The sequence below is a fragment of the Elgaria multicarinata genome, chromosome 1 (assembly GCF_023053635.1).
Source record: "Elgaria multicarinata webbii isolate HBS135686 ecotype San Diego chromosome 1, rElgMul1.1.pri, whole genome shotgun sequence".
NCBI lineage: Eukaryota > Metazoa > Chordata > Lepidosauria > Squamata > Anguidae > Elgaria > Elgaria multicarinata.
In genome coordinates, this window is record NC_086171.1 from 56,254,457 (window position 1) to 56,271,843 (window position 17,387).

General features: G+C 40.0%; 1 protein-coding gene across 1 annotated transcript in view; it reads left to right on the forward strand.

Moving 5' to 3' along the window:
• HACL1 (2-hydroxyacyl-CoA lyase 1) overlaps positions 1-17,387 on the forward strand; it is a 36,770-nt gene that overhangs the window by 10,340 nt on the left and 9,043 nt on the right. Inside the window, exons 4-10 of the mRNA XM_063128576.1 lie at positions 990-1,070; positions 2,731-2,803; positions 4,200-4,277; positions 6,097-6,191; positions 7,373-7,485; positions 8,159-8,294; positions 12,152-12,257. Of these exons, the coding sequence (XP_062984646.1) occupies positions 990-1,070; positions 2,731-2,803; positions 4,200-4,277; positions 6,097-6,191; positions 7,373-7,485; positions 8,159-8,294; positions 12,152-12,257 (682 nt within the window). The remainder of the gene's footprint in view (positions 1-989; positions 1,071-2,730; positions 2,804-4,199; positions 4,278-6,096; positions 6,192-7,372; positions 7,486-8,158; positions 8,295-12,151; positions 12,258-17,387) is intronic.

Consider the following 17,387-nt stretch of genomic DNA (forward strand, 5'->3'; position numbering starts at 1 on the left):
TGTGTGCACCAGTTGCTGGGGAACATGGGCGGGAGGGTGCTGTTGAACCAGGTTCTGCTTTGTTGTTCCCTGGCCGATGGCTGGTTAACCACTGTGTGAACAGAGTGCTGGACTAGATGGACCCTTGGTCTGATCCAGCAGGGCTCTTCTTGTGTTCTTATGCTTTTTCTGCTTGTACACCAGTGTTTGCAGTTGTTACCTCATAAAGCAGGGGTGCAAAGCCTCTTTCTGCCATTTCGGAGAAGCCTCTGGGGGCTGTGTTCCAGTGGTGGGTCAGGCTTAAGGCAAAAGGGACAGTGTCAAAATAGCACAGATAACAGCATAACTCATTTCTGGGGTTATGTTTACAACCATAGAAGCCCTACACTGCAAACAGTGGGTCTCGTGGTGGAGCAGTATCCCAGTTGGATACTGCCCTCTGAAACTAAGACCGTAGGGAAAGGCGTGGAGGGAAGAATGGTCATCCTCCGTTCTGTGCTCCTGCCTCCCCCAACTGCCACCTGGCAGCAACCGTGCCATCGAGCTTTTGGCTTCTCCGTTCCTTAAACTGTGTGCAGTCCGGCTCATTGTTATCTAGTGCCTGAGTTTCCTTTTTTCCTTCTCCCTTCCAATCCCTTTTCCTTTTGCGTCATGTCTTTTAACATTTGTAAGTTTCTGGGCAGGGGAATGACTTTCCAAGCCGCAGTGGGAGCCTTTTTTTGGCTCAAGAGTGGTGTAAAATTAATAAATAAAAATTTGTCACCTGTTTTGTTTCTTCCAAATTAATTCTTCAGCATGACTCTATGGGGCAGTGTTTACACATGATGCACGTGGAATTATTTAGGATTTCCTCAGCTTAATGTATGTTTCTATTGCATACATTTTCATATATTGTTTTATTATGGTTTTAATTTTTGTGAACCGCCCAGAGAGCTTCGGCTATTGGGCGGTATAAAAATGTAATAAATAAATAAATAAATAAATATACTTTGTTTTTCTTTTGTTACTAGGCCTGGTGTATGCCTTGTGGTTTCTGGTCCTGGTCTTGTACATGCTCTAGCTGGAATGGCCAATGCAAATATGAATTGCTGGTAATGAACCTGCAGTTTTCTCTTAACTATTCTGAATATTGACCCTAAAGTTAAATAGTTCATGTGTCATAAAATCCAGATACAGTATCACACGTTCCCTTTTCCTATTTTTCCCTTTTTCCCTTTTCATGCAGTTTTAGATAGATGGACCTTTGGGCTAGAAAAGAACACAAATATGTATTGGCTTATCCACAGACATCATGTCTTTCTTGCTATGTTCAAGTTCATTGCCATACAGGAAAAGAGCTCTGTGTAGTAGGAAATTTACCAGCTGAGTCACATCAGCTATGTTTTTTCATGTGACTTGGTTCTGAGCACCACTTTATCCTTTAATTCAGTGCCTGTGAAGAACATGATAATGTTATTGGAATCATATGATTTGATAGGGTAAGAGACATCTAGTTTATCTGATCTTAAAGAGGAAGGCAAAAAAAAACAACAACCCCTAATCCTTCTGTACCAACTCAACATTTGTTCACCAATATCACCTAATTGTGCTTTTTTAAAAAAAAATATCCTGGCTCTGTTTTAACAGTCCTTTAACAGTAGTCTTACCGAACTGGTGATATAGTAAGTAAAATAAATCTGTCGGAGTCTTGATATCTCCTTGTTCTGTTTGAATCAATAGAACTTGCCAAGAACGAATTATGGGACACTTAGGCCATAGCTAGACCTAAGGTTTATCCCTGGATCGTCCAGAGGTCAAACCTGTTAATCGAGGTGACACACAGGGGATCCAGTGCTCAGGCAGGGGCGAACCCTGGATGATCCCAGGATAAACCTTAGGTCTAGCTATGGTCTTAGTAAGACTGGGCCCAGAATGGTAATGTTTGTGATTCATAGTTTCTCCTGCATTGATCTTATTAGCTTTGATAGTGCTAATGGCCTCTTCAGAAATGGAGGCCTAAATTCAGCCTACACACACAGCCAATGAGTGCTGTTAAAGCTGACCATTTCTGAGGGGATGCTGTTGGATCCTGGAATGGATCCTGGTTATGTTTCCAGGGATTTACTAATTGCTGAGGAGCTGGAGGAATCAGAAGACTCAGCAGAAAACTTAAAGGTCAACGTTGCACCTGGACATTGATGTCATGATTGAATAATTGGTGACTTGATTGTTTCAATTAAGGGATTGCAAGCAGTTGCATCACTGTACAGTTAGCCTATAAAAAGGATTGTATTCCCATGTACATGTATCAGAAATGATCACTGCATCAGAAATGATCACTGCATCACTCCATCTATGTATCAGAGCTGTATTGACTGACCGTATGTAAGTATTTGTATTTGTGATTGCCATAACTAAATTATATTTTTATATTCCAGTAAAGGTTTCTTTAAACCTACTGAAAGTCTCAGTCTTAATCTGTGTCTGTGCTGACTTTGCTGGAAACCGCTGCAAAACTCTGTTATAAGGTTATTGGCCAGAAGCCCAGTCTGGCAATAACTAAAATAAGGTTGTAAATATTAGACCATCATATCCCAACAGATGCCTGGACCCAATCAGCATGGACCACTCTCCATTTGTATCCCTGTTCGCTAGATATGGGGTTTTAACCCCATGTTTGCTTACACATATTGTCCTTTGAGAATCAGAGTGAAAATGTGTTGAGAGCCTTGATTTTAAGAAATGAAACTTGTGGTGGTCTTTTCCCTTCAGGCCTTTGATTGTTATTGGAGGTTCCTCTGACAGGAATCAGGAAACAATGGGAGCCTTCCAAGAATTTCCACAGGTATGCAGCTAAGTCCTTCTTTTCCCATTAAAGTTTCAGGGCAATACTTTAGGATGGAGTGGGCAACTGTTTTTCCCCTGCAGGGCACATCCAATGTATGCCAAGGGCTGCACATGTGTGTTTGCGAACGAACACTAGCTGCTAGCTTTGCAGTCTTCACTGGGAGTAACCAAGGGCCACATGTGAGCCATGGGGTGTGCATCCCTGGTTTAAGACATGCATATTAATGTTGGCCTCCTACATTGGCATCTTTGAGTCCTAACTTATTTGTGTAAATTGACAGCCAAAGGTTCATGGTTGAAATGCATTCTTTTAAAACTCACAGTCTAAACTGATGGCTAAATTCACCAGATTACACATAGTTTTAATTGTTTACATTATTTTTATTGCTTTTAAATTCTATACTGGTTTTAGCTTGATTAATTGTTTAATTTGTTTTTAGCTGTGTATATTTATTGTTTTATACTGTTTGTGTGATTTTATCTGTACGCTGCCCTGAGATCCCAGTGTTATAGGGTGGGATGCAAATGTATTTAATGAAAATAAATTGGGCAAAACCATTTGCTCCCATTGTTTTTACCCATGAGAATTCACTGTGCAAGCCACTTTTTTTCTTCCAGTATATTTTATATAAAACAATAACCACGCCACCACAACCAAATCCTTCTCATTCTCAGCCCAGTCACTCTTAGGAGCTCTGCTTCCTATCAAAACGCCAATAATATGGGGATGGAGCACCTGTTGTCTAAAATCTGTTCCTTTCCGCTACAACCCTACATACCCTAAACTTACAGCACATATGAAAATACTAAGAAAAAAATAATGCCTTCTTTACCACACATAGTCAAGTGCTCTTAAATAGCTATCCAATATTTACATCTTTTTCTGCCTAAAATATTTGATATTCAAAACTGCTGTGATAGCTTTCACAGTGTGCTCCATAGCACAAGTGCTTGATATGGTAGATAGCAATGTTAATATGTGCGTATGTCTGCCTTTTTCTTTTCTTTTTTTGGGTGTTATGATTTCTCAAGTAAGAGAAATCTGTACTTGGGCAAGCATCTCTGTATATGTGTAAAATATTACTAAAATGCGGAAGATATATTTGGGTTTATTTATTTTAAAACTTTTGTGAATACAAAGGAGAATATTTTCTGTAGAATAAATAAATATTAGTTGCTCTGGAGCAAAAGCAGGAGAGAGCTGTTGCCTCGATGCCCTGATGGTGGGCTTCCCAAAGACATCACTTTGATCACTATGGGATGCTGGCCTGGATGGACATCTGGTCTGATCCAGCAGCACAGCTCTTCTCTTTTGTAAACTTGTCCTATAACTATTTAGAGAAAACGGGGCAAAACTTTGTTTTAAATCGGCTTGTTTCTTTGCTTGATTCCAGGTTGAAGCCTGTCGGCTATACAGCAAATTTACTGCCCGGCCAAGCAGTCTAGAAGCTATCCCTGCTGTTATTGAGAAGGTACAAAATAGTTTAAAAATGCTGATACTTGCTCCTGAACGTTTGGTTGTGAGCGTGTATGGCTCAGTGTGTGGCTACAGTGCAGTATTATAATATAGTTGTTGGTGTTGCATGAATAAATGAGTTGTACATCTTCTAGAGCAGGGAGTTATAGGATCAGCCTATAAATTTAGAAAACTACCAATATGTTTGAAAACTATAATATTTTACATCTGTATTATTTTTCATATGTGATTGACAGTGCACTCGTATGCATGTCTAATCAAAGTAAATCTTTTTAGAGTGGAATGGGACTTAATCCAATGTACGATTGCAGCCTTATAGTGGAAATAATATTATACAAGTTGTTCTGAAGAACATAAGTCTGTTTCTCTTAGCTCTGTGAAAGCTGCATTATGCCTGGAGAAAAAAAATTCTATCCAAGACAGACATGGGCTCACTTCAGACAACACATTTACTCAACGATGATTTTAGAACTCCACGGTGGAGCTTTTACACCACCGTTGAGAAATATGTTGTCTGGCAGGAAAACTCCACGCAACAGTGGAGGTGGGTTTTTTTGAAAACTCCACGCAGAATATCCACACTGTGCAGAAGAGAGTTGTGTTGTGTGGCAGGCTTTGTGGAGTTTTCTGTTGTGTTGCGTTAACTTTTCCTACTGGCTTCAGAGTTCCTTGGCGAAAGCAGCGAGTGCCACTCTAGGAGAATCACTGGGATTGTTTTTTTTTTTTCCAGCAATGGCTGATGGGATACCATCAGGAGGACTGGGGGAGGAGAGAGTGCAGAGGAACTGTCAATCAGACATTGCTATCGATTTTACTCAACTCTACGGTAGCCCACAGTCACACAACGGTGGAGTTAGAACATGTTGTGTAGGGAGTACCCCTAAAAACTCAACCGCTGAGTGGAGTTTTCACATTGCATTGATTAACTTGTTTTCTGAACTGAGCCATGGAGTGCTTAATAACACCTTGTCCTTCCAGTCATTCTCTTGTGAAATATAGCTAAGTGGTTTATTTAAACCTTGCAGGTTTATTTTTCTTGTTGACACATTTCATTTCTTAATCTCCAGGATTGGTTGTGTAAAGTTTCACACTACTACTGACACACCCTTTGAGCCAAACAGACTCTAATCAAGAAATGTTGGCTCAGCCTTTAGCCTGTGGCTGGAACAAATAGAATCCAGAGCAACTGAAGAACAGCTCCAGGCCATTTACTCAGGGATCATGCTACTTTAAAAAGGCAATCAGCAGGAGATTTTGACTTAATTACTCCAAATGTAACTGCTGATGGTATAGTTACATAGTCACTGGTTATAGATGGCTGCAAGCTGAATCCAGCAGCTTTTCTATTCTACAAAAAACTCGATAATGCCTTTTCCATTTCATATTTAACACATTTTGTTTATAAAATCTGGTGTTTTGATTATATTTGGGCAGTTTCCAACAGGGTGCTTATGTCCTTGCCAATTCTTTTGTACAACGCCAATTGCATTGTGCAAGCGCCCCTATTGCTGGTGCAGTAGCAACCTGAAACAACCGGAAATGCTCATTTCTAGAATGGGGCAGGTCAGTGGAGCTTGTATAAGGGAATTCTGCCAACATGTCTCGATTCAGAAACTAGTGTTTCTGTTCATTTTGGTTCTTCCTCTAGGGAGTGCTAAATCTCTGTTGCATAAGCAGTGGGTCCCGCTTTTGCAGTGGAATTGGTGGGGGCAGAAGGGTATTGGTGGAAGCATAAGTACCTCTTTGGATACTTCCCTTAAAGTCCTAAATGTGATTATTATAGTGTCTTTTACCTTCTTCTCCAATCAATCTAGGCTGTCAGGAGCAGTATCTATGGTCGCCCAGGTGCCTGTTATATTGACATACCTGGAGACTTTGTAAATCTGCAGGTGAACAAGAGCTCTGTCAAGTAAGTCCTTATCATTAAGAGGCACCCTTTATTTAAGGGGACCCGCTGCTGGAATTTTGACTGTGTTTGGGCCCATTTGTGGGCTTGTGTTACTAACAAAGGAAAACTTGAACTGTACAAATTGAACAAAACATATTCCCCAAAATGAGAGACACCACAGAGATATGTGTCCCCTCAACGCAATTTGCACAGTGACGAATTAGGAACTGTCCAGCCCAAGGTATTCCAACTTACCATTTGGAAATGGCTAATTAAGATACTTTTCCTAAGGAAACTCCATCTAGAATGGACCTAGAAAAACTGAGCTCACTATGGTTGGGACTAGTCTTTGGTTCTTGAAAAGGTTCAAGCCCATACCTAAAAACCACTGTCTAAATGGTCTTCACTTTAATGATCCTTAAACAAGGTACTTCAGATTAATGGATCTGGTGGGGTGGGGCTTACAGGATCCCTTAAATCTGTGCACGTACCCACGCACGTCCAATAGGATTCTCCGGATTCCCCTCTCCAACTGCCTTTCTTTGCCTTTCCTGAACACGTTTTAGTGGGGAAGGGGGCATTATTGGTAGGGGGGATTGTCACAGAAGCTCTGGAGCCTACTCATAGCCATCACTTACAGCTCTTTTTTTGAGGAATAATTGGGAAAGAACATAATCTTTGCCTGCCTTTCACAGAAGTAAGCTTAGAAAATAGTTGGAAGTCACTTTTTAATGAATTGGAACAACAAACAAAATCAAGTCAAAATGCTGTGTTCTAACAATCTGAAAGAAATTGGTTTTTGAAGAAGCAGAGTTAGTGCCTGCTGGTGCCACCATGCCTGTGCCTGCCTACATGTTAGGAAGAAGAATGTACAATTTGCCTTGGGGTCCCATTTGTTGTCAAATTGCTAGTTGTAGATTAATAGACACTTATTACAGGGTAAGTGTTAAGCAACGTACACATAATGAAATACTACCGTTTCTTTTGCCAGCTGATTTTTTTCTTTTCTTTACAGGGCTATATGTTTTGGTGGCAATCTTTCACGTGTCCCTCAGTAGAACATTTTTGTTCATTATTACGACTTGAAATAATACATGAATTAGAAGGGGCTTTTCTGGTTTTAAATCAGAAAACAAGCAGTTTTATTCCATTGCTTATCCCATTTCTTTTTGAAGATGGCGGTGTTTTTTTCTATCCTCCAGATACGTGGAGTGCTGTCCCACACCTCCCATCAGCATGGCTGAAGAGGTGGCGGTTTCTAAAGCAGCTTCATTCATTGCACATTCCAGGAAACCTCTCCTAATTATTGGCAAAGGTAATCCTCTTTCAATCCTGACATTAACTACAAAATACAGCAGAGTGGTTCCTTTCATTGACTTGTTCTTTAGGCAACTCAGAAAGTAAGCTCTTCTTTATTTTTGGAATTAAAACCCTGCTGAGGGAGTGGGATTTTGCCTCCTGAGAAAAATACAGTAGTCTTTTCTAGACTGTCCCATATGTAGAGTAACAAGCAATTGAAAATGGATTTACTAGAAGAAAAATGCTACCTAACTCTAGAGCACATTTACTGACTTTTTAACATGATGTCTGTGTGACTTCTGATTGTTACCTGTCATCAAATTAAATTCCCTGCTCAAGTATAAGTTATCTCTTTCAAGTAACACAAGTACATAAGGAGAAGGTACAGGAGAGATCACTACTGCCAAATAAAGTTGCCTTTGTAATCCCATAAAACATTTTGCTCTTTGGAACCCTGTAAATGATTCTTATTTTCCCAATTGTAAGCAAGACTGTACACCATTAAGAGATGTGACCAGTCTATATATTAACAGAGTAATTTTGTTGTGTCATTGGAATACAGTCACTGACTGGCTGTTGGTAAAATCACCATCGGTGTAGGCTCATGCTTAAATAGATTGTTAAAAGGGATTCATGGTGTGTTGAAATGGTGTCAAGGAGTCTGTTGTGGTGGTGGGTGTTTTTCTTAGGTGCTGCTTATTCACGTGCTGAAAACAGCATCAGGAAGTTGGTGGACCAGTGTGGGCTTCCATTTTTGCCTACGCCAATGGGGAAAGGAGTTGTTCCTGACAACCATCCATACTGTGTAGCTGCAGCCAGATCTAGGTAAATGCACAACTCAAAGCTTCCCCTCCTAGCTCTGACTCTAAAAGTTTCAGCCTTCCGTAACCTGGTGCTCACCAGATCAGTTGGGCTATACGTTGTTTGGGGTGGGGGGTGCTAGGAGTTGTAATCTGACTCACCTGGAGACCACCAATTTAGGGAAGGCTGGAATATCATGTTCTCTGAAAACTCATCTTCTGATTGAACCCTTGCTATAAAACACCAAATTCTGCTTCTTAGAGTGATGTACGGGAAAGTAATGAACCCAACCCAAATACAATCTATTAGAATTGCTTTCTACATTACAAATATGGGTTTATCCATACAGATGAAGAGATATTTTAGGCATAGTTCATAGTATGAATTTGGAACATGTTTATTCTGTCATCAAAACCAAGAAGTCATGCCTATGTGTTCCCTTTTTTTTTGACGATTTCCCTATACTCCATATATCTCAGGGCTTTGAAAATCATGGTAAGGAGAACAGAGAAAAACACATATATGCAATGTGATATTGAATGCAGAATTCAGGTTTTTTAGTATCTCTGCTTTCATTTTTATAAAGGCAAGTTTCTAGTCCTTATCAATGTAGATATACCTGAAAGTGTGTGGGTAATGCCTTCTGAAATTTCAGAAGCAATAAGAGTGGCTTTCCAGTGATGTGGGGAAGAGTTTCAGTGGCGTGTATCCTATAACTAGAAAAATCCTGAATAATTATTATTATTATTATTATTTATTTATATAGCACCATCAATGTACATGGTGCTGTACAGAGTAAAACAGTAAATAGCAAGACCGTGCCGCATAGGCTTACATTCTAATAAAATCATAATAAAACAATAAGGAGGGGAAGAGAATGCAAACAGGCACAGGGTAGGGTAAACAGGCACTGGGTAGAGTAAAACTAACAGTATAAAGTCAGAACAAAATCAAGTTTTAAAAGCTTTAGGAAAAAGAAAAGTTTTTAGCTGAGCTTTAAAAGCTGTGGTTGAACTTGTAGTTCTCAAATGTTCTGGAAGAGCGTTCCAGGCATAAGGGGCAGCAGAAGAAAATGGACGAAGCCGAGCAAGGGAAGTAGAGACCCTTGGGCAGGCGAGAAACATGGCATCAGAGGAGCGAAGAGCACGAGCGGGGCAATAGTGTGAGATGAGAGAGGAGAGATAGGAAGGAGCTAGACAGTGAAAAGTTTTGTAGGTCAACAGGAGAAGTTTATATTGGATTCTGAAGTGAATTGGAAGCCAATGAAGAGATTTCAGCAGTGGAGTAACATGGTCAGAGCGGCGAGCCAAGAAGATGATCTTAGCAGCAGAGTGGTGAACAGAAACCAACGGACTGATGTGAGAAGAAGGAAGGCCAGTGAGGAGAAGGTTGCAGTAGTCCAACCGAGAAATAACCAATGCATGAACAAGAGTCTTGAAGAGACAGACAAAAATGATCGAATCCTGGCAATATTATACAGGAAAAAACGACAGGATTTAGCTACTGCCTCAATATGAGGAATAAAGGAGACCGAGGAATCAAATATAAAGCCAAGACTACGAGCTTCCTTGACTGGAGTAAGTGTAACATCATTGACAGTAAGAGAGAATGAGAGATGAGGAGAAGGTTTAGGAGGAAAAACAAGCAATTCAGTCTTTGCCATATTAAGTTTCAAACGACGATGAAGCAACCAAGCTGAGATATCTGAAAGACATGCTGAGATACGATCGTGAACATCCGGAGAAAGATCCGGAGAAGAAAGATATAATTGTGTATCATCAGCATACAGATGATATTGGAGGCCATGAGATTGAATAAGATTACCCAAGGGCAACATGTATAAAGAAAACAACAGCGGACCAAGCACCGAGCCTTGCGGAACCCCTACAGAAAGGGGAAAAGAAGAAGACGAGCTGCCATTAGCCGACACGCTGAAAGAGCGACCCGCTAGATAGGAGGCAACCAGTTATAGACAGAGCCACAAAATCCAAGGTCATGAAGGGAATCTAAAAGAAGATCATGATCAACCGTGTCAAAGGCTGCAGTTAGATCAAGGAGAATAAGAACGGAATAAAGGCCTTTAGACTTGGCAGTAAGAAGATCATTGGTAATCTTAGTAAGGGCTGTTTCAGTGGAATGCAAAGGACGAATCCAGATTGAAAAGGATCCAGAGCAGAGTTACTAGAAAGAAAATCAAGACAACGAGAGTAGACCACACGCTCCAGGATCTTTGAAACAAACGGCAACAAAGAGACAGGTCGGTAGTTAGACAGAGATAGCCTATCAAGAGTAGGTTTCTTGAGAATAGGAGAGACTGTAGCATGTTTAAAAGCAGAAGGAAATGAACCAGAGGACAGAGAAAAATTAATAATATGAAGCAAGGAAGGGAGGATAGCAGGAATAAGGTTAATAAAGACGCGAGAAGAAATCGGATCACGAGAACAAGTGGAAGGCTTCGAAGAGCGCAGTATTGTAGACAGTTCATCAGCTGAGACCGAAGGAAACGCAGAGAAATTTGCAGGAGGAACTGACAGATGAGGAACAGGAACTGGAAGAGGAGCAGAGCTGGCCAGATCAGAGCGAATAGTTTGGATTTTAGCATTGAAAAAGAGGCAAAGTTATTAGCAGACAGAGAGACGGGGAGAGATGGTGGATTAGGCTTCAGGAGAGAATTGAAGGACGCAAAGAGCCGCTGAGGATGCCTAGCATTTGACTGGATCAACGTTGAGTAATACTGCTGTTTGGCCAATGAAATGGCAGAAGAGAAAGAGGAGAGTACAAATTTGTAATGGACAAAGTCCGCCCAGTCCCTGGTCCTACGCCAAAGGCGTTCAGCTGCCCGGGAACAAGAGCGAAGGTAGCGGAGGAAAGAGGTGAGCCACGGTTGGGGTTGAGAAGGGCGAACTATCCAAGTTGTAGATGGAGCAAGATTATCAAGAGTTGAAGATAAGGAGGAATTAAAGGAGACAGCTGAGTCCAAGGAGACAGCTGAAAAGACAGAAGGAAGAGAGGAGGCTAGAGACTGAGAAAAAGCCTCATAATTGATAGATTGCAAGTCACGACAAGAGTGAGAAGCGGGACGTGAAGGAGGAGGATTATGAGTAATATTGAAAGAAACTAGGTGATGATCTGACAACGGAAAGTGAGCAGTAGAAAAGTCCAAAACAGAGCAATTCCGAGTGAGAACAAGATCCAGACAGTGTCCAAGGGAATGTGTGGGTACATCAGACCAAAGCTTAAGATCATAAGAGGAAAATAATAAATTATATAAAATAATAAATAAATTATATAAAAAGAATAAATTATATAAAAATAAATTTTGCATTATACACACACACACGATGCAGAATTCAGCTTTTCTTAGTGTAGAATTTGGATTATCTTGGTAGACTTGGGTTTTTCTTAGTTCAGAATATTCACAGTGCTGGATTGTATAAGACAAAGACAATACATGCTACCTCTGGTTACTATACCAATGGGAAACTCTGGAATTTACCTTCAATTATCTGTAAACGTACCACTACTTAACTGTATTTTACTAGGCCTAATACTTTGCTATGGCTGGTTTCTAAATCACTTTAGTAACATTTAGATATCTGAAATTATGTTGGAGGGGCAGAACAGCTAGGAAGTTGATAGTGGAAAAGCAGTCAATAATGTAACAGTGGTGCCCAAGCAGTAGAGACTAAACTTAGGGAACTAAGGAGCAACTGTAGCCTACAATGAATGTTCTATAGGAGTGGAAAGCAGTAAAATTCAATCGTCTTGATTAAATAATAGAAAGTTTGGTGTTTTCAATTCTGTTTTGATTTTTTTAGCTCTAATATGCGTGGAAATAATAATTGAACTGAATTCGTTGTTGTTGTTGTTTTAACTCTTAGGGCACTACAGTGTGCTGATGTGATAATATTACTTGGTGCCAGACTGAACTGGATTCTACACTTTGGACTTCCTCCAAGATTTCAGCCAGATGTAAAAATTATCCAGGTATTCACACTATGCCACTTTTAGGATTCAGTTACACATCAGATGTACCCTAGAGTGAAAGATCATTCTGTGACTTTTTAATTACCTGAGCTATTTTAATTATACATCACAACTTTATCCCACTCTTCCTCAGAAAAGCTCAGGTTGGCACAGATGGTTCCCTCCTACTTTATCCTCACAACAACCTGCTGAGACACAGAAGACATGCTAAGCCATGGTGGTTAAGCATTTTGAGGTAAACATTATGGCTTAGCGTGTTGTGTGAACCATGGTTTAGCATGTCGTGTGAACCATTTCTTTCCATGGTGGCTACATAATCACGGTTTAAAACATGCTCACTAACCATTTGCTGCAAAAGGGTTAGCGGCCTAGCATGTTGCCTGAACAGGCCCACAGTGATTGACCCAAAGCAGTGGAGGGAAACCATTTTTCCATTGAGGACTGAATTCCCTCAATGTAATTTGTTGAGGGCTGCATGTCATAAGTTGATGAAGATGAGCCCAGTGGTGGATGAGGCCACAGTCAAAAGCGAGTGAGGCCACTCCTACTTTCTGTCAAATTCCAGTCCAGAGAAACTTGGAGTGGTCACACTCCAGTGGAGGTGGGGCCAAAGGCAAAAGTGACAGGACCAAAATACCTCCATGTTTTAGCTTAAAGCTCTTGCTGCTTATAACTAAGCCTTAACAGACACATTTCATCCTTTTAGAGTGGAGAAAAAGGCACAAAAGCCAGGAAACCACAAGATGGCCAGTTGGGGAGGTGGGATCAGAGAAAGGAGGCTTGGCCATGTGTGAAACCCCAGAGCCTGAGTTTTGTACCCCAGTTTCAAAGGCTTCTGTGCAGTTCTTATCTACAGATAGGATGGATGTTAATCCAGGGTGGCAATTTGTCTGTCAATTGCAATGGATTCCCTACACATTTCCAGGCAACTATCAAGGGAAATTTAAGTGCTTATTGATACAACGGCTTGGGACAACTCTTCTCCTTCTACTCACCTAAACAGATCCTGCTTGGTTAGCTGGAGGAGAAACCTTGTACTGAGCAGTTTTGTCAAGAAGAATTTAAATTTCTCTTGATAAAGAGTTTCCTTGAACTTTGATAAGAACTAATTCTATAAGTGCAGCTGTCATGGCCTCTCTCTTGCTCCCTCTTTTCCGTTCCTGGCTCTTTGTATAGAAAGATCTTCTCTTTTGCTTCTCTTTTATGTGTTTACTTTGAGGTGGGCGGGGGTGAATTTGTCTCGCCTTGCATAACAGTTATTATGTCAGGGATAGTGTGGATCCGAGCAAGACACTTGAGAAGGAAGGAAGGAAGTTAACTGCGAAGGGGAAATACAAATACAAACAAGCTGTTGGTGTTCCTTGCTCTGGTATGAAAAGAAATGTGAAACTCTAATTCTAAGGGAGGAATATTATCACATATTTGCTATTCACCATAACTGAGCCTATAGGGGGGCAGAGCTTGGCAGCCATGGCGGTGGCAGGTTTCTTCTGAGGCTCTGAGCGGCGTTGCCGGAAAAAGCAATTATCTATTTTTTAATGGGCATAAATCTTTGAGCAAACGACAGGAAATGATTATAAAAGCTATCGGAGCTGGAAAGTGTTGAGAAGAGCCGATGGGATGAGGTGAGCTTGACGGAATGTCTTTATAAACTGCAGAGGCAAAACCGAAAGTAAAGTAACATGATTGATGTCGCAGTTTGAAAAGAAAGAACTTATGCTTGTTAGACGTTGATCTGATTTACAGCGATCCTCACTTCTCATCCTTTATCTTAAGTTGGAAAGATTGAAATACTGGCTTTGAAGTTGTTTGCTGTAATCTTTGTAAAGTGGAAAGTGGAAGCTGTTTGCGGTGTGCCGAGAAGGGGGGGGGTGAAGGGGAAGAAACAGCATTCTGTGAGGGAGATGTGGGATTTTGAGAAACTGTGAATGATTGGATCTGATCCCCTCTAGTGAATGCTGTTGTGAACTGAATATATTTCCTCCCCCTCGGGAAGAAGGTGGTGTGTTTGGCACATAGAAGAGAAGCCAGTAAAAGTTGCTAAGGAAGTGGGGGCTCTAAGATTTATGCCCTACTCAGAAGGGTCCTATGTCCAACATTAAAAAAAAGATTAAGAAGTGGGAAAAGTTGAATATACAAAAAAAGAAACCTTCAAATCATAATTTAACCCACCTCTCCCACCTGGAAGATACAGCCCCTGGAACAGACCAGGAAGACGAAGTTATAGACCCAGTTTCTTTGGATACAGTACCAAATAAAGAAAAGAATATGGCTGAAGGGGGAAAAGCAATGGACAGCAACTTTCCCTCCCTAGCAGAAATTAAGGCAGTTATTGTAGAGAATAATATCATCATTTTTAAAAAAATGGATCTGCAAATGAATGAATTTAGACAACAAATGCGTGTTCTTTCGGATAAGACCGCAGAAAACTCGGATAAGATCAAAGAGATAGAGGCAAAAGCGGAATTGGACCAGAAGAAGCAAGAGGCTTTTGAAAAATCAACAAATATTCAATTTAAGGAATGGGAATTACGTCTGATCGCCTTGGAAGACCAATCTCGTAGATCTTCAATTCGAATAAAGCAGCTGAAGCAGATACAAGGAGAAGATCTTAGAGAAATCATTCTGAACTGGTTCAAAGAGCTGATGCCTGACATACCAATAGATGGATCGGATCTGGACCGAGTCCACCGCATGGGGGGGCAAAACTACAAAGGGACTAGAGATATTTTGGTGAAATTTGGTAACTATTATAAAAAAGAGCAAATCATGAAAGAATTGAGATCTTTGACCCAGTTACAATATAAAGGCAAAGCAGTGCAAATTTATAATGATCTTTCTCAACATACATTAAATTGGAGACGGAGTATTAAACCAATAACTGGAATGTTAATGCAGAACAAAATTCCATACGCATGGGGTTACCCGGTTTTCTTAAGATTTACATATGGGAGGAGGGAACACAGAGTAACCTCATTGGATCAAGGTAAAGAATTGCTGAAGAGGCTGGGTCTGGATGGGGAAGCAAATGGGGCTGGAGTGGGTGGGGGAGGGAATGAGGCTGGGACATCTGGAGAGTAAGAGAATTGTTAATTATGTTTGGAGATAATTGCAAATAGAAATGCTAATATAGAAACCTGCCGGCCAGGCGCAGCACTGCCTCCCCCCCCCCCTTTAAAGTAGATGGCTGGAGTACTAGACTCACGGGGATATGGGGGGGGGATTAGAGTGGGGGGGTGGGGAGGGGGGGAAGGTAGGAGAGGAGGGATTGGGGTAGGAGGGTGGGGGTTTTATGTATGGAGTTTGTTTTTTTATGTAAGCAAGTTTGAACTGCTGAGCACAAGGGATCGGAAGAGATTTCAAAAGGGTGATTATGGATAAAAAGATAAAGGTATCAACACTCAATGTTAAAGGTTTGGGGGCAGTCGTGAAAAGGAAGAGAATAGAACAAATGCTTAATAAAGAGGGATCAGATATTATAATGGTCCAAGAGACACACCAAGGCTCCGAGAATTCGAATATGATAAAATTAAAGTGGTTAGCCTATTATGAAAAGTCATTAGGGACATCGAAAAAAAATGGAGTGGCCACTTTGATTTCAAAAAAAAGTGGGTTTATATTAGAAGAAGTAAAAAAGGATGATAAGGGCAGATATCTTATGTTAAAAGGTAAAATTGAGGGAAAGGTCTATACTTTGATTAATGTTTATGCCCCAAATGAGAGGCATAGAGAGTTTTTTATAAAGTTGTTTAAAGAAATAGAAGAATTTAAGGAGGGGTATGCTATATTAGCTGGGGATTTTAATATGGTTATGGATAATAAACGGGACAGGTCAAATCCCACTAATGCTGAAAAGAGGAACAATATGACTATATTGAATAAATTAGTAAAAGAAAATGATTATTTAGATTCGTGGCGTTTACTTAACGGGAATAGGCCTGGATTTTCATACTTTTCCCCAGTTCATCATACATACTCCAGGATAGATTATATATTTGTTTCAAAAGATTTTGCAACGAGGATTTGTAAAATGGAAATGGGGGTAATAAAAGTAACTGATCATGCCTTGTTAAGTCTAGAATTTACAGTTAAGAAAGATTATAAAGAGGCATATAGATGGAAGCTGAATACAAAGATATTGAAATATAATAAAATAGTAGATAAAATTCGGAAGGAACTGTCGGAGTCATGGGAAATTAATGAAAAAGGAGGAACAGCTGGGTCAGTCATTTGGGACACCATGAAGGCTGTAGCAAGAGGAATCTGTATTAGAGAAACATGTAGTTTAAAAAGACAACAACGTGCAGAACAGGAAAAGTTAGAGATAGAAATTAAAAACTTGGAGGAAAGATATTGGCGAGTTAAAGATAAATATAAATTAGTGGAAATACAAGCTAAGAAGAAACAATTAGAAAATTTAAATATAGAAGAGATTCAAAAGAATTTAATGTATATGAAAAGGGAATATTTTGAAAACAGTGATAAGAACTCGAGGTTGCTTGCCAAGCTCACACAAAAAGAAAAAGGGAGGAATGGGATAGAAACGTTGAAAGATAGCCGAGGGAATTATTGTCATGCAATGAAAGCTAAAATAAAAATTTTTCAGGAATTCTATCAGGAATTGTATAAGGGTAAAGAAAGTCAACAAGAAAAGGTGGAGGAGTATATTGGAAGGTTTATAAAGAAGGGAATAAAATTAGAATATAAGGAGTTAATGGAGTCAGTAATAACTCAAAGAGAAGTTGAAGAGGTTATTGATAAGTTAAAAGTTGGTAAATCACCGGGAGCAGATGGTTTGGGTCCAGAATATTATAAGGTCTTCAAAGACTGTTTAGTTCCAAAATTAATGGAACTTTATAATAGGATATTATCAGGAGAGAAGATACCTGAATCATGGGAACATTCAGTGATAATTCTGATCCCAAAACCAGATAAAGATTTGACTAATCCCGATTCTTATAGACCTATTTCTTTAATAAATCAGGATGCTAAAATTTTTACATCTATTATGGCCAAACGGCTAAATAAATTTTTGGCAGAATATATAGGAGCAGATCAATGTGGGTTTGTGGTAGGAAGGCATATGCATAATTTAGTGGGTAGAGTTTTAAATGTAATAAATGTAATAAA